Source organism: Stomoxys calcitrans, chromosome 5 (genome assembly GCF_963082655.1).
Source record: "Stomoxys calcitrans chromosome 5, idStoCalc2.1, whole genome shotgun sequence".
NCBI lineage: Eukaryota > Metazoa > Arthropoda > Insecta > Diptera > Muscidae > Stomoxys > Stomoxys calcitrans.
Window position 1 is genome coordinate 43,742,535 of NC_081556.1, and position 25,333 is coordinate 43,767,867.

Here is a 25,333-nt window from a genome sequence, read left to right on the forward strand (position 1 = left end):
TTACGATCGCCATCATTTATGTACATCTATGATGATGACACTATGCGAAATAAATTGAATCGTAACAGAGGATAAACTAAAAACAAATGACTGACATAATATGGCAACGTCAATGTATTGTTATGCTTGGAAATAAAAGAAAGAAAGCAGAAACAATTCTCTTTATATTTGTTTATACAAAATGTTTCACAAAACATCAATTAAAGCCCAACAACAATAAAGACAGGCGGCTCTTGCAGTTTTCATACTCTCACATAATCGAAACAAAAGCAACACACAATGATGGCGACCGGGCGACAATGACAATAACATGGGGAGGAAATGAAGGTAGACCGTTTGTTACAACCATCATAAATAAACGAAACAAAGGAATATTAACGAAATATGGTGCAAAATTGTTCACAGAATTTCGAGGGGGCAAAGCCTGTAGTAGTAGTACAAGATAAACTATTCCCATAAAAAGTGTTAAAATTATGACCATAATAACAAGATAACACATGACAACTTTATGTTATACTATGTGTATAGAGAAGATGTCAAGAGCTTTTCAATTTCAAATTGAATGTTGAAACTTCAGTGGAGGCCACCGTAGCGCAGAGGTAAGCATATCCACCTATGACGCTGAATGCCTGGGTTCGAATCCTGACAGGAACATCAGAAAAGTTTTCAGAGGTGTTTATCCCTACTTAACGCTGGCGCCATTTGTGAGGTACTTTGCCATGTAGAAACTTCTCTCCAAAGAGGTGTCGCTCTGCGGCACGCCGTTCGGATTCGGCTATAAAAATGAGGTTCCTTATCATAGAGCTTAAAATAAAATCGGACAGCACTCATTGATTTGTGAGAAGTTTGCTCCAGTTCCTTAATGGAATGTTCATGGGCAAAGTTGCATTTGTATTGAAACTTCAGTAATAGGCAAGCTTTTAGTACCAGTCTGCAATCAGACTCATAATGTGTTACCAAGAAAGAGGCTTTCTAGTCCTTACTGTCCAACCAGCCTGAGAATAGTCCTCAAAGACATAAGAACGTAAAGTTAAAACTTTTTCTACTTGTCTTCGTTCAGGACATACACGCAGCAGATGTTCCATAGTTTCCTCTTTTTTGATGTCCTCGCATCTTTTGCAGATTTCGTGCAATATTTAGTCTATCAGCACGTTTTCCAATTAGACAGTGACCTATCACTCGTTATGATGAGATAATACTTCAAAGGGGTAGGTATCCTAATCAGCTTTGCAGCAAGGCCGAAAGGTCTTGGGGATGGCATACGATTGGGCCAGAATGTTAACCCAGAAAAGAATGAAATTTGCCTGTTCAAGGGGAATAGGTAAGGTTTAAGTGGCAGTCTGCCATCAAACTCACTTAGACGTTTTCGTCCTTTGTGATACCACAGGAACAGAAGAAGGAAGATGCCTTCTAGTTCCTACTGTTGGACCATCCAGATCGCTGTAAAAAGCCCAATAACTTGCGAATGTTCCCATCCGCTAAATCAGACTGGTTCTTTAAGAATCTAAAGTGGAAGTCCTTCTGACTGCTAGTGTGGGACACACACATGAGGAATAAGAAGATAGGCAAATTTGAAACGCCAAAGGAAATCTTAAGAAAACGATTTCAATATCTGACAAGGTCATATATTTAAGAGTGATTTTTGCCAGGAAACTGAACTGGAAATGCCAATGCCACATTCCGAAGTGTACATGAAACGGCTCAACGAAGTTGTCTACTATGTAGGCGCCTCAATAGTTTGGTGGAATGCTATGGCAAAACAGTTCAACGTGTGATTAATACAACTGGTAAAGAGAACCTACTGTCGTGGCATAGGTAGGCTATGATAGAAAGGTAGATGTTTCGGATCAGATACCTGAGACGAAGGAAATCTGGTATTGCCATACGGAAGTTCATGTTACGCGGTGGAATCAAAGCTAGAGGATAGGGTGGACCTGGAAATCTAGATGCTATATGACCTTAATACGATCCTGCAGGCGGATATCCGAGAGATCACGGAAGGCATGAGCATACTATCTGCTATCGCGAGGATGTTGAGTATGAACATTTTAATGAACAGTAAAAGTATGAGATTAACGCTTTCTCTTAGGATGACACGATCCGCCTCGTTTGCGTTAGAGTCCATAGCGGTGTAAGGGGGAACGAACATTTTTATGAACAGTAAAATTGCCATCGGCCAGGCCAGAACAGTCTTTGGGGAAAAGTAGGAGATTAACGCTCTCTTTTCTGGGGAGACGGTTCTTCTGCGATCTGGGTGATCTTGCGAACGTACCTTCCTTCCCCTACGTCCACAAAACTCAGGAGACCTCCTAAAGGTACGTTCGCAAGATCACCCACACCGCAGAAGAACCGTCTCCCCAGAAAAGAGAGCCTGCGTCCCTGGGGGGTGTCATATTATTCGGTGAAGGTACATACGTGTTTGCGTGAGGGATATGCGTTTCACCCTCCGCTCTGGTTCTCCATTCGTCCAGTTTCTTTTATTCTTCGAGGTCTTCTTTCTCTTTTCTTTCTTTTTGGAGTATTACAATGGGCCAAGCTGGCCTTCGAATGAACTCACCTATGGTGAATAACCAAAGTTTTTGTCACAACAAATTTTCATTGCATATTTTCAGGCAATTTGAGTTGAGAAACATGATGTCTTAGTCTCAAGTGTTTTTACTGTACATAGTCTACTATAAAACGCAGACACAGAAATAAGAGAGATGAAATTAAAACCAGCTTCATATTCTGTGCCATTTTCATTTATAAGCTAATTAAACGCAATTTTTTATGATTAGAATATAGAAAAGGCGCCGACAGCGACAACAAGGAAGAAGGCGGCATACCAAGAAAAATCCAAAAAACACACACACACAAACATAGCAACTTTGGCCACTTCCATTTTGGCTTTTCATGTATTCGAGGGAAAAAACAAAAAAAAAAAATTAATTGGGTACTCTAAAAACACAAAAAGGAATATTCCAACAATAGCAGCTAATGAAGAAAACAGCAAATACAGATTTAAAACACCACTCCCACCCTCCCACTTCGACTGTCACAATTATAAAAGAATTAATTTCGTATTTTCATTATACGAGTATATAAGAAAAATTAAAACACAAACAAGAGATAACATCGCAGAAGAAGAACAAGAGAAAATACACGCATCATTTAACAAAGTTACATTAAAAAGCTACAAAGACAGAAGGATGAATGCTATAAGGATATGTCCATTTCTGACAGTAGTAATGCTGCTGGCGTAGCTAATGAACTGGAGGTGGAGTAAGAGGGGATTTTAATGGTTATTTGTTTATTAAACGAAGATTGGCATTTCCAAGGCTGGATAATAACAATAGTTGCATTGTTATCGTTGTCGTTGTTTAATGTCTTCATAACAATAATAACGATAGCAATGTTGCAGATGTAATGGCCAAAAACATAATTAACTGCAGATAATCTATGATAAGCTGGACAAGCGTATTTCGAGCACGATGAACACCCCCCCTAGATTGGCCATTGATCATTTGTGCCATTTTAATTTTGTGCTTTCAGCATGTATCCATCTGTCTTGGCCAAACGAATGATGGATGAATGAAGAATGACATTAAAATAACATAAAACGGAAATGGATATAAGAGAGAAGAAACATGGAAGAGATAGTAAAACAAATGGCAATAGTTATGTACGTGCTAGTAACAACATATGGTAGAAAATAACATTTAGTTTTATAATAAAAATTTAATAGTTGATGGAGAATTTGTTAAGTTTAGGAAAATATCTTAAAGAGATGTCTTTGGCACTAAAGTCAAGGTAAGGTCTGTGCATTAATATTGATTTTAAATCGATCTTCTGATTTTTATTTCTCATTTTCATTTGAAGTATATGTGATGGGAAAATAACGATAGTATCGATACTATCGATATTTATTATAAGAAATATCGAAAATATCGAATGTTGCTGTTATCGATAGTTTGCCATCTCTAGTCCCTCACGCAAACAGGTATGTGGCTTCCCCGAATCTTATGACACCCCCGTCGGAGCTATCCCCTCCGTTCACAAAACTCAGGAGACCTACCAAAGGTAAGTTCGCAAAATCAGCCAGATCGCTGAAGAACCGCCTCCCCAGAAAAGAGAGCCTGCCGACCTGGGCATGAACAGAACATGTGCTCAATAGTCCTTTCCCCATCTTCTTCAAGATAAATTCTGCAGCAGTCAATGCGCGGTGTTCCCATGCGCAGTGTCCGTTTATGACCTTTGTTAAAGTACTCAGCGAACTCTTGTCGAACGACCGTAACTTCTTCATCCCCGCCGGTTGATGACAGTCCCGATGGCCGAATCCCATCTTTCCACCTACGCCGCTCTAGCCATCTCATCTACTATGTTCAGTAGCTGGACAAATGAGACGCAGGTAAGACCGCTTACTGGGTGGTCCGGCGCCGGCGAGTACTCTTATCCGCCCTTCATTCTCTGAAATCCCTTCATGTCCGGGAACCCATGACAGTGTCATATCGTGGAATTGGAGCCTATCCAGGTAACTGGTTCACCCGACCGATTACTTAGATCGCAGAAGAACCGCCTCCCCAGAAAATAGAGCCTGCGTCCCTGCCGACCAGGGCATAAACAGAACAAATGCTCAATAGTCCTTTCCCCATCCTCTTCAAGACAAATCCTGCAGCAATCAATGTGCGGTGTTCCCATGCGCGCCGCCATGCGGCCTATGACACAGTGCCCGGTAATGACCTCTGTTAAAGTACTCAGAGAACTCTTATCGCACGCCCGCAACTCTCCATCCTTCCCGGTTGATGACAGTCCCGATGACCGAGTCCCATCTTTCCACCTACGCCGCTCTAGCCATCTCATTAATTACGTTCAGTAGCTGGACAAATGAGACGCAGATAAGACCGGTTACTGGGTCGTCCGGCGCCGGCGAACCCCTCCTTGCACACTTATCCACCCTTCATTCTCTGAAATCCCTTCATGTTTGGGAACCCATGTCAGCGTCATATCGTGGATGCGGAGCCTATCCAGGTAACTGATTCGCCCGATCGATTACTAATTCGCCCGGCTCATTCTCTGAAATCCCTTCATGTCCGGGAACCCATGTCAGCGTCATATCTTGGATTCGGAGCCTATTCAGGTAACTGATTTGCCGGGCCTCTTGGCGTTCGCTCCTCATTCCCTGAAGTCCCTACATGTCGGTAACCCATGTCAGTGTTACATCGTGGATTCGGAGCCTATCCAGACTTCTGCCTTAAAGACTGAGCACTCGTCCGCCAGTCTCAGAGACATACCGATATTGAGTGTGTCGGAGTAGAACCCCAATCCAGTCCATGACTCCATCTTGTAGTCATCAGTGAAGATCGTGGTCTCATATTCCTCAAACATAACATTCGCCTTCCATTCATTCCTCCCGAGAAAGCGAATCCTGAATGTCCTTATTGTGAAAAAAGACGAGGCAGTGCTTGGAGTATTTGAGAGAAAATATTCTTCGTAAAATATATGGACCAGTTAGCGTTAATGGAGAATATAGTCATCGTATGAATCACAAGCTGTATGACGACGATAGCATAGTTACACGTATCAAAATACAACGGTTGCGTTGGCTAGGTCTCGTTGTCGGCAAAGAAGTTATTTGAAGCCAATTACGGTGGTACATGCACATGGTCGTCCCGGCCAAAAATCCAATGGAAAGATCAAGTGGTGGGAGACACTTCGAAACCTGATGTCAGAGACTTTAGAATAAGCGCAGAAGATCGAGGCGCTTGGAACGCTATTCTACGTTCGACAAATAGGACAAATGTTCTGTCAAAGCCAATTAAAGTAAAGTAAGAATTTCCTTATTTTAATCGTTGCCGGTGCCAGATAGTCGAAGATCGTCCTCAGTCTAGCCACCGCATCCATAACATCTAGAATAGAACTGTGACCGTAACTTTCCTCCTTCATCAGCCTAAGCGCGACCTTGGCGACGCAGTTCCAAATAAGGGCCCAATGGGCTGCATATCCAGAATCGCTTCCAGACCTGACTGCGGTGCGGATCTTAGTGCCCCTATGACTCAGACGCAGGCCAGTCTCTGGACTTTTTGGAATTCTCTCGTACGAGTCCTTATCTTATCCATGGCCCTCCGCCACACCAGTGCCCCATAGGTTAGTACTGGTTTTACCCACTTCCTAAAGAACATCCTCCTGCAGAAGTAAAACAAGTAAAACGTGCTAAGTTCGGCCGGGCTGTATCCACCACCATGAATTCTCCTTAAATTTATACAAAATAAATTTAGTTGAAGGGCATAATTTTTTTCTACATACCAAATTTCTGTCAGACCAGCAAAAATTAAAGTTTCTAGGAACCGAACAAGGATGATCGATAGACTGGTTTATATGGAAGCTATATCCAAATTTGGCCAAATTGAACAAAAATGTCGAAGGGCCCAACACAACTCACTGTTTCAAATTTCGGCGGCATCTGACAATAAATGCATCGTTCGTGGGCCCAAATATCCAAATCCGGACCGATCTATGATTTTTGCAGAAAGATGTTGAGGGGCCTATCATAACTCACTGTCCCAAATTTCGGAGACATCGGACAATAAATGTGCCTTTTATGGGCGCAAGACCTTAAATCGGTGGATCGGTCTATATGGCAGCTATATTCGAATCAGGACCGATCGGGGCCAAATTAAAGAAGGATGTTGAAGGGCCTAGCACAAATCATTGTCCCGAATTTTGGCAAAATCGGATAATAAATGTGACTTTTATGGGCCTAAGACCCTAAATCGGCGGATCGGTATATATATGACAGCTATATCCAAATCCGGACCGATCTGGGCCAAATTAAAGAAGGATGTTGAAGGGCCTAGCACAACACGCTGCCTCAAATTTCTGCGATATCGGATAATAAATGCGCATTTCATGGGACCAAAGCCTTAAATTGAGAGATCGGTCTATATGGCAGCTATATCCAAATCTGGACCGATCTGGGCCAAATTAAAGAAGGATGTTGAAGGGCCTAACATAACTCACTGTCCCAAATTTCGGCGAAATTGGACAATAAATGCGCCTTTTATGTGCGCAAATCTTGACTGATTTGGGCCAAATCGAAGAAGGATGTCGAAGAGCCTAACATAACTCACCGTCCCAAATTTCAGCAAAATCGGATAATAAATGGGGCTTTTAAGGGCCTAAGACCCTAAATCGGCGGATCGGTCTATATGGGGGCTATATCAAGATATAATCCGATATAGCCCATCTCCGAACTTAACCTGCTTATGAACAAAAGACTTTTAAAAACTGTAGCGTGATTTCAACAGACAGACGGACAGACGGATGGACAGACGGACGGACAGTCGGACGGACGAACAGACAGACGGACATGGCTAGATCGTCTTCGATTTTTACGCTGATCAAGAATATATATTCATTGTAGGGTCTGAAATGGATATTTCGAAGTATTGCAAAGGAATGACAATATTAATATACCTCCATCCTTCGGTGGTGGGTATAAAAAATACACTATTTTATTATACCCACCACCGAAGGATGGGGGTATATTCATTTTGTCATTCCGTTTGCAACACATCGAAATATCCATTTCCGACCCTATAAAGTATATATATTCTTGATCAGCGTGAAAATCTAAGACGATCTAGCCATGTCCGTCCGTCTGTCCGTCTGTCTGTTGAAATCACGCTACAGACTTTAAAAATAGAAATATTGAACTGAAATTTTGCACAGATTCTTTTTTTGTTCATAAGCAGGTTAAGTTCGAAGATGGGCTATATCGGTCTATATCTTGATATAGCCCCCATATAGACCGATCCGCCGATTTAGGGTCTTAGGCCCATAAAAGCTACATTTATTATTCGATTTTGTTGAAATTTGCGACAGTGAGTTGTGTTACGCCCTTCGACATCCTCTGTCAATTTGGCTCAGATCGGTCCAGATTTGGATATAGCTGCCATATAGACCGATCCCCCGATTTAGGGTCTAAGGCCCATAAAAGCCACATTTATGGTCCGATTTTGATGAAATTCGGGACATTGAATTGTGTAAGGCCCATCGACATCCTTCGTTAAATTGGCCCAGATCGCTTCAGATTTGGATATAGCTGCCATATAGATCGATCCTCCGATTTATGGTGTAAGGCCCATAATAGCCACATTCATTATCCGATTTTGCTGAAATTTGGGACAGTGAGTTGTGTTAGGCCCTTCGACATTTTTCTTCAATTTGGTCCAGATCGGTTCAAATTTGAATATAGCTGCCATATAGACCGATTTCTTGATTTATGGTTTTGGGCCCATAAAATGCTCATTTATTGTCCGATGTCGCCGAAATTTGGAACAGTGAGTTAAGTTAAGCCCCTTGACATACTTCTGCAATATCGCACAGATCGGTCCAGATTTGGATATAGCTGCCATAGAGACCGATATCTAGGTTTTAGGTTTTGGGGCCATAAAAGACGCATTTATTGTCCGATGTCGCTAAAATTTGAGACAGTGAGTTTGGTTAGGCTCTTCGACGTCCTTCTTCAATTTTGCCCAGATCGGTCCAGATTTGAATATAGCTGCCATATAGACCGATCTCTGGATTTAAGGTTTAGGGCCCATAAAAGAGGCATTTATTGTCCGATTTCGCCGAAATTTGGGACAGTGCTTAGTGTTAGGCTCTTCGACGTTTATGCAACTTGGCCCAAATCGGTCCAGATTTGGATATAGCTGCCATGTAGGCCGATATCTCGATTTAAAGTCTTGGCCCCATAAAAGGCGCATTTATAATCCGATTTCACTGAAATTTGACACAGTGACTTATGTTTGGCTTTTCGACATGCGTGTCGTAAATAGTTCAGATCGGTATGAGGTATATGAGTATAAGGTATGAAATTTTTACCGAATTTTGATGAAAGGTGGTGTACATATATACCCGAGGTGGTGGGTATCCAAAGTTCGGCCCGGCCGAACTTAACGCCTTTTTACTTGTTTTTATATTGTGTAGCTTTCTTTCATTAGAAAACCCTTTCCGTAAAAACCTCCATTAAGGGATTGCTCAACCTTATACTAATTGATACATAATTTTGTTTTCACCATTAAAAATATTACGACTGTCAATAAGAAAATCACATTTTATCATTATCCAAAAAAGGTAATATGAGTGTGTTATTGTACTTTTTCTACATACACCGCTGTTATTGTATTTTTTCTGCGTACACCAACAAATCACTTTTTAAACAATAAAATGCCATGGTGTTAACCCTCCCTCACAATTTCAATGTAATAAAATATCATTTCAAATAGAACACAAATAACCTTTGGGAAATAAACGGTGTACCTTACATACACACACACTCTCGCACACACACATGGGCTAGTGGCAACAGCTAATGCCAATGTCAAACTGTATAAAGCCTCACATAATTCTCAGAGCAGAACAAATGTTTATAACACATTAGGCACAAAATAATTCCAGGGGACGATAGATGACAGCAACAAAAATATTCAATCCTGTTGTTATCTTACCAAAAAATATTCATCCATTTAAGCCACAATAATGTCAGCCCCGTCTTGTCTTATAACAAATATGGCTATCTTGCAAAAATAATCTTGACTTAAATCATTTGTTTAAGGCAGCTTCTTTTCAGCATGGTCTCTTCTACAGAGCCCAAATACCTAAGCTCAGTAGCTGCAAAGAGAGCAATGATAAATGAATGAAAATTGAAGAGATAATGGCTGTACTAACGGCAACAACAATAACCCCATTTGGCAGCATTGACGTGAGACCATCAAAAGATCTGTTATAGGAATATTGTGAGAGGCAAGTCATACAACAAGTTGAACAGAGCTGAGTTGCAGGGTTGCCGTTGTTTATTTTTTTTTTTAATTTCAAAGAAAAAATTAACGAAAGTAAAACAAATAAAAGCATGCTAAGTTCGGATGGGTCGAATCTTGGGACCCACCACCATGGATTCTGGAAAAAATTTATACAAAATAAATTTATTGTAGTTCAAGGGCATAATTTTATTCTAAATACCAAACCTCTGTCAAACCAGCAAAAATTCAAGCTTCTGGGAACCGAACAAGGATGATCGAGAGACCGTCAGGTTATAGACTGATTTGGACCATTGTTGCAAGTCGTAACAGAACACCGCATGCAAAATTTGAGCCTAATCGGACAAAAATTACGGCTTGTAAGAGCTTAAGAAGTCAAATCGGGAGGTCGGTTTATATGGGAGCAATATCAGATTATAGACCGATTTTGACAGTACTGAACACAGTTGTTGAAAGTCATAACAGAACACTATATGCAAAATTTCAGCCAAATCGGACAAAAATTGCGACTTCCAGCGGCTCAAGACAACGAATCGTGAGATCGGTTCATATGGAAACTATATCTATATCTGAACCGATATGACCCATTTGCAATCTCCAATGACTCACATCAATATTAAGTATCTGTGCAAAATTTCAAGAGGCTAGCTTAACGCATTCGATAGCTATAGTGATTTCGACAGACGGACGGACGGACATGGCTAGATCGATTCAGAGCGCCGGGCAATCAAGAATATATATACTTTATGGGATCTTAGACGACTATATGGAGGTGTTACAAACGGAATGACTAGATTAGTATACCCCCATCCTATGATGGTAGGTATAACAAGTAAAAATGTATCATATTCGGCCGCACTGAATCTTATATACCGTCTACCAGTGATCGTATTTGTAAGGTCTTTGCACGGTTTCCATTTATAGGCAGAGACTAAAAAAAGATGATTGGAGTTATGTTCTGCTTCCTGTAGGTACACAAGAAGTCAAATCAATAGACAGATATATATGGAGCCTTTGCAGATTATGGACCGATTCAGACCATGCTTGGCTTGGATGATGAAGGTCAGATTAAAAGTCATTATGAAGAATTTCAGCCCAATCATATATACCCCTCAATCTTTGATCCATCTGTATAGCATGATCTCCCAGATGGCAATATCAGAGTTCCGTCAATCCAAGACTGTGCCTCTAGCGGCAGCGTCTTGCAGTCGACCTCAAATATCATCTCAGGTATCCGATCGGAAACTTCTTCTAATCCATCCGGGTTTCCGATAGTCGCCACGATGGTATGGCCTGCTCCTATCCTTTATCCATTCTTCCATCACCTTAAGTCTCACAGCCGCAGTAGCGGCCTCACATCTGTTTGTCAATGGGTCTAGAATAGTATCCAGTGTTCTAGTGGGCGTGGTCCTCATCGTATTTGGTGTCGGTAATGGCTTCGTTTGATTTATTTCGAGCTTTCTCAGAGGTCGCACTATACGAGTCGTTATAGATGGGTTCTCATCCAATAAGCATAAATTGACCGCAGGTGTACCCCAGGGCTCTATTCTTTCTCCCTCTCTTTTTCTTATTTTCATCAACGATTTGATGAGTCAGACATCGTATCCGATCTACTCATTTGCGGATGAAAGTAATCACTGTCATTCGTACTCATTCGACCATAGGCCTAGTCTTCGAGAGATTGAGAACAAGAGGCGGGTTATGGACGATACACTCTGCCAGGATTTGCTGACCATTTTTGAGTGGAGTCGAATGAATCGAGTATAATTCAATGCACAGAAGATGTGTGCTCTTGAGCGGAGTCGAATGAATCGAGTATATTTTAATGTGTGCTTCTTGGCATCGAATGATTTTTCTCTATTATGCACAAACTCATGCAGGGCAGTCTCCGCTGAATTTCCCTTTCCACAGGCATACTGTTTGTATTTAAGCAGTTCGCTTGTTGTCCTATATTCAACTATGCTAACGTTGTCATACAGCACATAGTGTCCGTGGTTCATACAATGTCGATACTCTCCATCAATGAAAACTGGTCCATAAATTTTTCGAAGAATCTTTCTCTCACACACTGCCTCGTTTGCTTTCCCTAGTACCCATACCTCGGAACCATATAATAACACGGTTATATGGAGTTATATCTAAATATAACCCGAGCTCCACCATATTCAGGGAGGATATGTACTATTCTAATACAATTCTTTGTACGAAATTTTAGAGAAATCGGTTAATAAATTTAACCTTTTATGGGGCCAATAACTTAGATCGGAAGTTCGGTGTATATGGCAGCTATATCCAAATTTAGACCAAACTGAAGTTTATAAGGAACGTATGCCGAAAAGCCTAACATAGCACGTTGTGCCAAATTTCAGTGAAATCGGTTAATAAAGACTGCTTTTGGGGGCCCAAGAACTTTCTTTGGGAGATCGCTATAAATGGCAGCTATATAAGCATATAGTCCGATTTTTATCGTACTCGGGACAAATGTCAAGAGGATTAACGCAACTCATGGTGTCACATTTCAGCAAAATCAGTTTATAAATGCGCATTTTATGGGCATAAGACCTTAAAACGGGAGACTGATATACAAGACGGCTATATCCAAATACAACCAAATCTGGGCCGTCTTGAACAGAAATATCGAGAGGCATAGCACAACTAAATGTACCAAATTTAAGCGAAATCGGACAATAAATCGACGAATCGGTCTATATGGGGGCTATATCGAGATATAGTCTGATAAAGGCCATCTTAAAACTTAACCGAAAAATTATCTGTGCAAAGTTTCAGCTCTATATCTAAATTTTTCAACATTGATTTGACAAGGTTCACATTGTCGTTTTTATGATGGCAACCCTGCTTGGCTGTGATAAATGAATTGAAATCTTCAAATGTTAAAAATGAGCCAGCAACAATGTCCCCTTAACCTGCCGGAAAATGCAAGGGAAATAAGGACCAAGCAATCAGCAAATGACGGGTAAACATCAAGGGCATTAAGCAAATTCAACCATAAAATTTGAAATGACAACGAAAAAAAAAAAGCTGAAAAATGTACTTGTATGTTCCAACAAGTCATTGAAATATGTAACAAACGAGTTTTTCCGAGGTCCCATGTGTTCCAGCGAGGCTTTAGGGTCGCCAGGATGACAACGAACATCAATTATTTATTTCATTTATTTTAACAATGCTGCTCCTGAAGTCAACTGCAATAATCCCAGGCTGCCATCTCGAGAGTGAGATAAACATTTGGAAAATATTTTATAAGCTTTGTCTTACATTTGTTGAAAAACTTTATTGTTTTATTATTAAGGGTCTCAAGACAAAACATGGACATGTTTATAATTACAAAAGGAGGTACATGGGAACATAAAACTTTGAATTTTATATGCATTACAAATGTGTATGTGAAAGGAGAATGCATGGAGGAGGTATGCGTGAATGGGCAAATGCTTTGGTATGTGTTTGCAATTTCCCCCCCACATTATCTTCTAATGTTTGGTATTTTTTCAATTTAGTTTGCTTTCATTTTCAGTGTCGTAACACTTGACAGCAATTTGCATTTATTTGTTGTTATTTTATACAAAAAAACATACATACAAACAAAAAAAAAAAAACACTTGCCCTCTCTCTTACAAAAAAAAAAAAAACTCAATCTGCTTTGTATTTCAGTTTGTTTATATTTCTTTTTCATTTATATTTACACACTTTAAACAAAGCCCAAAAGCAGCTAAAAAATTATAATGCTTTGGCCAAAGAGCAAAAACAAAAAAAAAACAACAGCAACAACATAACAAAATCTAGCTCACAACAGCAAAACCAACAGCAGTGCCAACAGCGACATTAGCAACAGCAACAACAATAACAAGAGCCAACGACAACGAGGATGACGATGACGACGACGACGACGACAAGAGTCATGTCAAAACAATAAACGAAAAATCTCAAAGGTACAATTGACAATAAAATGAAATACACCAACAAACAACGCCACCCCATCACCACTCGGCACTAGCACCAACAACAACAATACTACATAGCAACGAACAACAACATCTAATAAAAACAAAAACAACAACAAGAGTATTAGAGCACTAAAATGAATGTTTATGTGAGTGGTTGGTTAGTAGTGTGCGAGGGCAAGAGAGAGAAAGAGAAAGAGACAGACTTTGGTACTTGACTTGGTTCACAATAAAAAATCCCTGAAAAATGCTTGCAATTCACTTTGTTTACCCTCGCATATACACTCACACTCACACTCGTCGCTCGTAGCACAAACACCACAGATACAAAGGATGTAATTTTTTGAAATAACTGAGGTTTCTGTTTCTTGTGTTGTTTTTGTAATAAAATGTTAGGGTGGAAAAATAAATAACACACAATTCTATCGCTTATTTTGTTGATGCAGATTTGAGTCTTTGCTGTGTGGTGATTCAAAATAAAAACGCCAATGAAAAGTCTTTTTTTTTGTATAACAAGAGAGAGAGGGATTTAAGCAAGTTGCTGGGAGAAACAACAATAATGGCAATTTGCAATAACAATATTTTGCTTTAAAAGTTTCCATCCATGGAGAAATTTAAAATCTTATTGGTCTTATATAAGCTCCACTAAAGGATAGCGGCATTCCAACTTCATTATTTCGTTAGCAAAACCTTTAAATATGGGTCTAATACCCCATAAACTATAAATGTATATTTTTGATCGGCATGATATTTTAAGTTGATGATTTTTTAAGAATGTACGCTAACTTTTGAATACTTCATGACAAACTAGAGGGCGCAATTCTTATCCGATTTGACTGCAATTTTGCACGACGACTTTTCCTTTCACGGCATGCCTGGGACTTGCATATACTCTGAAAGCCTGGCAGCAGGCAAGGGGGGTGTTTATACCCAAACCCGGCAAGTTATAAATAAAATAGAATGATTCTTCGATGCTAAAACGTACACAATGGCGGTATACATTGACATCGAGGGGGCTTTTAACAATGTGCGTACCGACACAGTGCCCAGCTCATACCATCGCGGAATATTTGAGGTGATGATAGGAAACCTGGAAGGATTGGAAGAGGTTTCCGATCGGATACCTGAGATGACACTTGAGGTCGGGTGCGATGCATTGCTGCCAGCGGCACTGTGTTGGATTGACAGAACCCTAGTATTCTCATCTGGAAGATCATGTTACACGGAAGGATCAAAGCTAGAGGACAGAGTGGGCCCTGGGGGTCTACACTGACAACCCAGAGACTGAGATCTGTTTTAGACTGCCTGACCATAATACGGTGCGGAGATCCGGGCGATTACGGAATGCGTGAGGTGGTGAGGTGTTAATGCGAAGACGTCGTGTATGGCGTGGCTCTAACAACCAAGACGGTAGTTCACGAACAGTCTTGGAATGTAAGAAGGAGATTAACTGAGGATGGCACCATCAGCCTCGTTTGGGTGCCGGCCATAGCGGAGTAACTGGGCATGAGAAAGCAGACGCTTTGGCAGCAACGGCCAGAGAACTGCCGTCAAAAAACTTGGTTAATCCGAAGCCTTTCGGGTCGACGCAGTCCGAGTTAAGGGCGTGGACGACGAATGCCCATGTAACATTGTGGAATAGCGAAACGTTTGGTAGGCCGGCGAAAATCCTATGGGGTATCATAACGGGACACATAGAACTACGAGCTCACTTTTGTAAATTAGCACGTGTTGGGCATGCAGGGAAGATGATGACACACTGGAGCATTTCCTATGTCATTGGCCGGCTCTCGCGGCTAACAGACCGGCACATAGGTAGGAACTAACTTAGAGGCGTGGTATGGACAACTATTACGGATTTTTTAAGTACAATAGCACCTTACTTTTTAGTTTTTAGAGCGCACAACAAGCCGATTACTGTCTAAGGTGTATGTCCATAGTGGCATGGGGCGGATTAATATACGCATTCTCTTTTCAAACTAACCTAACCTTTCATGAAATCTGTCTTCAAACTGGTATGGCTCCCATGTTTAGCTCCTAGAAACTTAAATTTTTGCCAGGTTTGGCAGAAAATTGGTACATAGTGTAAAATTATGCCCTTCACATAAATTTATTTATTTAGAAGATATTTAAGTCCTTGATTGCAAGGATCTCCGTGTGATACACACTGCAGTGGTCGGGTAACTTTTTCGATATGACCAGTTCTAGATCCATAGAGTACAACTCAATGCCCACCAGGGCGTTTAGTTTCAAACCATCCGTATAGAAGTCTATTTAACTTCTGTTGTATAAATTTTCGGCAGAATCAATGGTGGTGGGTTCAAAAGATTCAGCCCGCCCAAGACTAGCACATTTTTTCCATCTGATTTTTATTTATTTTTTTTTATTTTTTAAGAATGTTTTTAAATTTTTGGAAATTTTGTTCTTTCTTTTTAAAATTTTTAAATAATTTTATTTATTTTAATCTCTTTATTATACGCACCACCAAAAGATGGGGCATTTTCATTTTGTCATTCCGTTTGCAAATCATTGAAATATTCATTACCGATTCTATAAAGTCTATATATATTCTTGATTTTCGTAAAAATCGTAGACGATCTAGCCATGTCCGCCATCCGTACATCTCTCTGGTAAAATCATGCTACAGTATTTGAAAATAGAGATATTGAACTAAATCTTTGCACAGATTCTTTCTTTGCTCATAAACAGGTTATGTTTGAACGGACTATATTTTGATACAGCCCCCATATAGACCGATCTCTCGATTTAAGGTCTTGGGCCCACAATGCAAATTTTGCTTGAGCCCACAATGCAAATTTTGTTCCACTAAGGAACAGGGGCAAACTGCCCACATATCAATGAGTGCAGTCCGATTGAAGTTTAAGCCGTATGATGAGGGACCTCCTTTTTATAGCCGAGTCCGAACGGCGTGCCGCAGTGCTACACCTCGTTGGAGAGAAGTTTTACATGGCGTAGTATCTCACAAATGTTGTCAGCATTAGGAGGGGAAAACCACCGCTGAACATTTTTTCTGATTCTCTCGCCAGGATTCGAACCCATGCGTCCAGCATCATAGGCGGACATGCTAACCTCTGCGCTATGGTGGCCTTCACCCACAATGGCAGATTTATTACCCGATATCGTTGAAATTTGGCGCAATGAGTTGTGTTAGGTCCTTCGACCGTCGAATCCAGTATAGTCTAGATCGGCCTATATTTTGATACAGCTTATATAGCGATTTCTCGATTTATGGTCTTGGGTCCATAAAAGGCTCATTTATTATCTTATTTCACTGAAATTTGGCACTATGAGTTTTGTTAGGATCTTTAACATCCCTGCTTTATGTAATCCATATCGGTCTATATTTGTATATCGATGTCATATATATATTTTTATACCCACCACCGTAGGCTAGGGGATATATTCATTTAGTCATTCCGTTTGCAATACATCGAAATATCAATTTCCGACCCTACAAAGTATATACATTTGGGATCGTCGTAAAATTCTAAGACGATTTAACGATGTCCGTGTATCTGTCCGTCTATCCGTCTGTCCGTCCGTCTGTTGTAATCACTCTAGAGCCTTTAAGCTGAAATTTGGCACAGATACGTCTTTTTGATGCACGCTGGTTAAGTTCTTGAACGGACCAAATCGGACCATATTTGGATATAGCTGCTATATAGACCGATTTTCCGATAAAGGGTCTAATACCCATAAAAACTTTATTTTTCATCCGATTTTGTTGAAATTTGAAACAGTGAGTAGCTTAAGGCTTCTCGAGAACTGACTCAAATATGGTTTAGATTGAATAATATTTAGATATAGCTACCATATTGACCGATCTCCCGATAAAGGGTCTGAAGCCCATAAAAGCTTTATTTATTACCCGATTTTACAGAAATTTGCAACAGTGGGTTATTTTAAGCCTCCCGGCATCTGACCTAAATATGGGTTAGATCGGACCATACTTGAATATAGCTGCTATATAGACCGATTTTCCGATAAAGGGTCTGAAGCCCATAAAAGCTTTATTTATTACCCGATTTCGCTGAAATTTAAAACAGTGAGTAGGTTTAGACCTCCCAACATCTGACCTAAATATGGTTCTAATCGGACTATATTTAGATATAGCTGCCATATAGACCGATCTGCCGATAAGGGGACTGAAGCCCATAAATGCTTTATTTATTACCCGATTTCGCTGAAATTTAAAACAGTGAGTAGGTTAAGACCTTCCAACATCTGACCTAAATATGGTTCTAATCGGACTATATCTAGATATAGCTGCCATATAGACCGATCTGCCGATAAGGGGACTGAAGCCCATAAAAGTTTTATTTATTACCCGATTTCGCTGAAATTTGCAACAGTGGGTTATTTTAAGCCTCCCGACATCTGACCTAAATATGGGTTAGATCGGTCCATATTTGGATATAGCTGCCATATAGACCGATCTCCAGATAAAGGGTCTGAAGCCCATAAAAGCTTTATTTATTACCCGATTTCGCTGAAATTTGCAACAGTGTATTATTTTAAGCATCCCGATATCTGACGTAAATATGGTTCGGATCGGACTATGTTTAGATATAGCTCTCATATAGACCGATTTCCCGATAAATGTTCTGAAGCCAATAAAAGCTTTTTTTTACCCGATTTCGGTAAAATTTAAAAAAGTCAGTTATTTTCAGCCTCCTGACACCCGATCTAAATATGGTTCAGATCGGACTATATCCAGATGTAGCTGCCATAAAGACCGGTCTGCCGATAAGGGGTCTGAACCCAATAAAAACTTTATTTATTACTCGATTTTTTTTTAATTTATTTATTTCATTTCATGCAATGCTAAGCTATCAGGCCTATAAACAATCACACTATGCATAAGACGCACTTGTCAACATAAGTTAAAAACTACTCAATATACACCGATCTTCCGATTTACCATCCTATGCCCACAATAGACCTGATTTCGCTGAAATTTGGCACAAAGAGTTGTGTGATAGGTTTCCCCACCATCCCCATACTGATTATTATCGAGATGGGGCTTTATTTGCGTAATATACCGAGTTCCCGATTTAAGGTCTTGGGCTCATAAAAGGCCTCATTTGTTATCCCAATATTGGTTCGCAGTGAAAAAAACTTGGCTCTTATTCAATGTTAATGTTTAGTATTTTTAAAGATTTTTTTGGGGATTTATTACTCATTGTTTTAGCAATCTTGTTTTTTTTTGTAAATTTAAAAACTTTATTAAATTTTACTAAATATTTTTTTTTTTTAAATTTTTTAAACCAATGAAGCTAAAAGTTTTACAACCATAATGGACAAAAATTATAGCTTATAAATGTATGTCCTTTGAATGACATCATTAAATATGATTAAATTTAATGACATGGTAAGTAGGACAAATTTAATCTAGCAGCTGTTTTCAACCAAACTTTAATGGCACACATTCATTAAAGTTCTATAGAGCAGCTGTAGAAGAAACTTTGAACAATTTTTAAAGCAAAAAATCAATAAACCAAATGGTTGCTTTCCTTCGAACAACAACTCATACAAAAAAGAGTTTTGGCATTGGTATAAAATGCCAGCATTTCATTATCCTCCCTAAGCTTTTGTTTTGAAAAATTCAAAACCATTTGCTGCTGTTGCCCATTTCAAATCGTAATAAAAGAAAAACTGTCAAATCATTAAGTTGAAAGCGACTAATGAATTTGAAAACAACTCCTGTTGAAATGGTTGCAGAGTAAACTAACCTTAACACTGCCATAAGCAAACAAGTTGACATTTTTATTAATAAAGGTTTGGTAGAACGTTCGGAAACATATTTGGATTGCAGTGCATGCCATATGATGACATTTTAATTGCACTTTTAGAATGAGTTGTTTGTTTGTTTGTGTTTTTTATTGCAGCTTCATATAAAGTTCTCTGATGTAAATTATTTTGAATGGTGTTTTTGTTTTGTAACTTACCCTGGCAACGTTTCCATACAAGCACACCAAATTGAAAAGTTTATCTGTGTTCGATGTATCCTGATCCAAGCCATAAACCATCATGACAGCTCCCTGCTTTCGTATAATAAAGAGAGAGACATATTAAATTTTTGCTTATATATAAAATTTTTTAATAAATTTAATAAATAAAATTAAATTTTATAAATTCAAAATTGCCAATAAATTTAACGAAAAATAAATAAAAACAAAATCTTCCTAAAGAATCCTCTGTGCCATAAATATTTAAAAATATTTTTATTGGACCATGTGCCGTATGGTTGTTGTGTTTTAACAATGTAACGTATACGCCACGGCAACATGGTACAAGTAGGCAATTCTATAGGGTGTGTGGCCAAATGCATTGTGAGAGAGACACACGCAATGAACATGACAGCCAATCTTGGATGGTGAATTGAACTGGAAATGTCACATTCAGGAGTGCACTGAGAAGGCTCACAAAGGTTGGGCACTATGCAGATGGGCCGTAGGCTCGAAAAAATAAGGCCACCACGTAGGCGGAGCACTCCTTGTTCCGATAATATAATGGCGCAGTGGCAAAATATTGCCCACTTCATGGGAAATGTTGCGAAATCCGTACTTGGGTACCGGAAGCCTCCTCCAAGAAACCCATGGTATGAACAAGAGTGTCGAGATGCCAACGAAGCCAAGAATGCGGCATATAGAGCAACCCTGTAATCAGCAACAACGCGCCAGATGAAGGAGAGGTATCGGGAAAAAAGGAGACCGGAGAAACTTCAATTCCGCAGAAGGAAACAGGAAATGCAAAGACGTAAGTGTGAGCGAATTGAGATGTACAGGAATCAGAATGAAGTCCGACAATTCTACCAAAGAATTAAACATCAAACCGATGGCTTTGGTGCAGGCACACCCTCCTGCAGAGACAAAGAAGGAAATCTGGTAACTGACACGGACAAAATGCTGAGGATATGGAAAGAACATTTTACCCAACTGCTAGTGTCCGACGTTGGCAGCGAAGAGGATACCACAGAATCAATCCCGGATGATGGTACAGAATGTTTACCCCCTAGTCAAAATGAGGTCCAAGTAGCAGTGACCCGACTAAAGAACAACAAGGCAGCAGGAGCCGACGGGTTACCCGCTGAACTATCTAAGACAGGAGGCGACACGCTGGTAAGGCAAGGTATGCATCAGCTTATCTGCGCAATCTGGCTAGAAGAACGCATACCCGATGATTGGAACCTCAGCATACTATGTCCCGTACACAAGAAAGGAGACAAGACGGAATGTTCAAACTACAGAGAAATAAGTCTCCTCCCTATCGCATACAAGATTCTATCGAGCATACTGTGTGAAAGATTAAAACCTAAAGTCAATGAGATAATTGGGTCCTATCAATGCGGTAAATTCACCCTAGAGCAGATATTCACACTGCGCCAAATCCTGGAAAAGACCCAAGAAGGACAAATCAACACCTATCATCTCTTTGTTGACTACAAAGCTGCCTTCGATACTCCTTTACGTTCAAAGGTATTTCAAGTCATGTCTGAGTTTGGTATCCCTGCAAAAAATAATGACCGACATTCTGTCTGTGGCAAGTTACACTTCTTCCGTACTACACATGATTTTGTGCATCTGTTGGACGTTGTATTGATGGCTTCGAACGCTAGACAACGGCAACGGCTCTCGCTGTTGCTCCGTGTGCCCAGGCTGGAATCCCGGCCGGGCTCTGCCGAATTTTTCATATTTCAAGTTTCACTGCGCCAGATCCTGAAAAAGACCCGAGAATAACAAATCAACACCTATCATCTCTTTGTTGACTACAAAGCTGCCTTCGATACTCCTTTACGTTCAAAGGTATTTCAAGCTATGTCTGAGTTTGATATCCCTGCAAAAATTAATGACCAACATTCTGTCTGTGGCAAGTTACACTTCTTCCGTACTACACATGATTTTGTGCATCTGTTGGAAGTTGTATTGATGGCTTCGAACGCTAGACAACGGCAATGGCTCTCGCTGTTGCTCCGTGTTTCCAGGTTCGAATCCCGGCCGGGCTTTGCCGAATTTTTTATATTTCAAGTTTCGGCAGAGCCCGGCCGAGATTCGAACCTGGGCACACGGAACAACAGCGAGAGCCGTTGCCATTGTATAGCGTTCGAAGCCATCAATACAAGTTCCAAAAGATACACAAAATCATGTGTAGTACGGAAGAAGTGTAACTTGCCACAGACAGAATGTCGGTCATTACACAAAAATACATGCATTGGTAAAGAGTACAGCTAATAGACAGGGTTGTCGAGCGTGGTAATTGTATCATAGATGCGTTTTCGCTATTAATACGATTCAAATACAACATACCAACGCACGGCCCTTGAAGCCATCACACCTTATATGGTTGAAAAGTCGTCTAACCAAAGACGAAACGCATCCCATAGTGGTTGGTGTGTGATGTTATTTTTGGCGTTCCATTTGCATCTCTGATCATTGAGCTCGTCTCGAAATTTTGAAAAATTTGCATACAAAGGATTTAAAAAAAAAAATCCTTTCGTTACAAAGGAAATTTTGAAAAATTTTACATTTACATGGAAATGGGATTTTGAAATTTTGGCTTTTTAAAAATTAGATTAATGTTGCTGTCTCTTTTCAACTCACCTGTGCTTGTCCTTGGGCGGTAAATGCTGCTACGGCTGTGTTGCGGCCGGGTATTGCAGCGGTTTCCTTCATCAATGCTGTGGGATGTACACTGGCGCCTTTCCAATTTTCTGGTGTGGTGGGATGGAATTCTGGTCCGGCAAATGATGGGAAGGCGGCACCTGGTCCCAACAATGGTTGTTCTTTAAAGGGACAAAAATTTGACGGAGTCGATATTAGGCTAACTGTATATAGGCGCATACAGATATGCACACACACATACACACACACAGAGAGACATTTATAGATGCAGAGGATTGGGCATAGTTATTTATATGGAGATTGCGTGGATAAGGAAACGGATGGAGGTCCCATCGTTCACAACAACAAGTGCGCGTTGATTTGGTGATGGTTGTGGTGGTGGTAGGTGAATGTGTGTGCGTTTTTTTTTTTTGAATTCATTAACATAAACATGCACAGGTACAGTTACACACACACACACATATACATATATATATAGGTGGTAGTAGTAGTAGTAGTAGTAGTGGTAGCAGGATTTGTGATTGGAGTTGACGTTGATATATAAAAAAGTGTGTAAAAAAAAGAAAAAAAGGATGTTTTAAATTATACAAAGGATTAAAGGCATGCAGACAAAAAAAAAAAATTAAACAAAAATTATTTATAGAATAAAAAAGCTAAAATCAGGTACAAATGTGCATAAACAAAGTTTGTAACTTTGTGGTATAGAAAAACTAGTTTAACTTTAAAAACAAAGCTGTAAACTACACTTGAGTTTCTTGTTTTATTTTCTTATGCTAACTCTTTTGTCTCTCAGTTGGAAGAGATTAAGTATGGGGTTTTAAACTTTTTTCGGTTTGTGGTTGCAATGCAAAACCCTTGACTTTCTCTTTTTGTGCCAAAGAACCTATTTTTTCCGTATTTTGTATTCACTGTTGCCTGCATGTACTCGATTTGTGGATTGCCGCTTGAAGTTTTGTTTTTATTGCCGAGTTTTAGTGTTTGTTGCGCCATAAATATTTTGGTGGCATACAAATTATTCAAGAGTTTTGTATATTTTTCTAGCTCGTTCCTGGTAGTGTCAACATGAGAATAACAATAGAGACGGCTTTTTTTCCTTGAATGTGTTGTGCAACTGTTTCAAGGATTTGTGTTAAAGCAACACTAACAAGGACTTAACATGAACAACCACAATATAGACTCTCACTAACAAACACTAAGGCAAATAGTCCACCTAACTTAAATGTTGTGGTTTGCAGTGTGGTTGACCCAATGGGTTTTCTCTGGAAACAGCTAACCCACTTAACTTTGTTTGGTGTCCTTTGAGCAGATATGGCATGGGTCAGAGGAGAGGGATTGGAATGCTCAGACTCATGATGATGTGGATGATAATTTGCTCGGTTGGCATGAGTGGAAAAGTTTTCAGTTAGTAATTAATATAAATCTTAGTATAACCGCCCCCATTTTATTTCTCTTAGTAATGAAAGGAGTTTTTTGCAAGACTTTCTCAAGTCTGAAGGGTCAAGACAACTAACAATGACTTTGAAATATTTTAAGAATTAGTGTTAAATAAACAAATAATGAAAATGAAAAATTGTCTTGATTTTTGAAGGGAAGAGAGAAAGAAAGAAGCTGGAGTAAGGCAAATTTAGTGATTACCCATTTTAGGATACACAACCCTCTACTCATTTGTAGAGGATATATAACCTTATCATTATCTTCAAAAGCTATTTTAATAAATTAAAAGCAATTATAAAGGGTAAAGCGAAAAAACGTCCCCAAAATTCCCACTACCCTATTGAAAATTTGACAAAATTTCTGATAGAAATGGATTTTTGACAAAATCTTATCTTATATATAACAAGTAAAAGCGTGCTAAGTTCGGCCGGGCCGAATCTTATATACCCTCCACCATGGATCGCATTTGTCGAGTTCTTTTCCCGGCATCTCTTCTTAGGCAAAAAGGATATAAGAAAAGATTTGCTCTGCTATTAGAGAGATATCAAGATATGGTCCGGTTTGGACCACAATAAAATTATATGTTGGAGACCTGTGTAAAATGTCAGCCAATTCGAATAAGAATTGAGCCCTTTGGGGGCTCAAGAAGTAAAATAGACAGATCGATTTATATGAGAGCTGTATTGGGCTACAGACCGATTCAGACCATAATAAACACGTATGTTGATGGCCATGAGAGAATCCGTGCTACAAAATTTCAGGCAAATCGGTTAATAATTGCGACCTCAAGAAGTCAAGATCCCAGATCGGTCTATATGGCAGCTGTATCAGGTTATGAACCGATTTGAACCTTATTTGACACAGTTGTTGAAAGTGAAAATAAAATACGTCTTGCAAAATTTCAGCCAAATCGGATAGGAATTGCGCCCTCTAGAAACTCAAGAAGTCAAGTCCCCAGATCTGTTTATGTGCCAGCTATATCAGGTTTTGAACCGATTTGAACCATACTTGGCACAGTTGTTTGATATCATAATAGAACACGTCGTGCAAAATTTCAATCAAATCGGATAAGAATTGCGCCCTCTAGAGGCTCAAGAAGTCAAGACCCCAGATCTGTTTATATAACAGCTATATCAGGTTATGGACAATTGGAACCATACTTGGCACAGTTGTTGGATAACAAAACACGTCGTGCAAAATTTCATTCCAATCGGATAAGAATTGCGCACTCTAGAGGCTCAAGAAGTCAAGACCCAAGATTGGTTTATATGGCAGCTATATCAAAACATGGACCGATATGGTCCATTTACAATCCCAAACGACCTACACTAATAAGAAGTATTTGTGCAAAGTTTCAAGCGGCTATCTTTACTCCTTTGGAAGTTAGCATGCTTTCGACAGACAGACGGACGGACGGACATGGCTAGATCGACATAAAATGTCGCGACGATCAAGAATATATATACTTTATGGGGTCTCAGACGAATATTTTGAGTAGTTACAA

General features: G+C 39.7%; 1 protein-coding gene across 7 annotated transcripts in view; it reads right to left on the reverse strand.

The window, feature by feature from the left end:
• The window catches only part of LOC106081057 (heterogeneous nuclear ribonucleoprotein L), a 451,695-nt gene that overhangs the window by 22,826 nt on the left and 403,536 nt on the right, over positions 1-25,333 (reverse strand). For 4 of the 7 annotated variants that reach the window (XM_013242758.2, XM_013242753.2, XM_013242755.2 and 1 more), the window contains 2 exons: positions 22,375-22,598; positions 19,723-19,818 (listed from right to left, as the gene is read on the reverse strand). In XM_013242758.2, coding sequence (XP_013098212.1) covers positions 19,723-19,818; positions 22,375-22,598 — 320 coding nt within the window. The remainder of the gene's footprint in view (positions 1-19,722; positions 19,819-22,374; positions 22,599-25,333) is intronic. The other 3 variants (XM_013242759.2, XM_013242757.2, XM_013242756.2) reach the window with 2 other exon arrangements.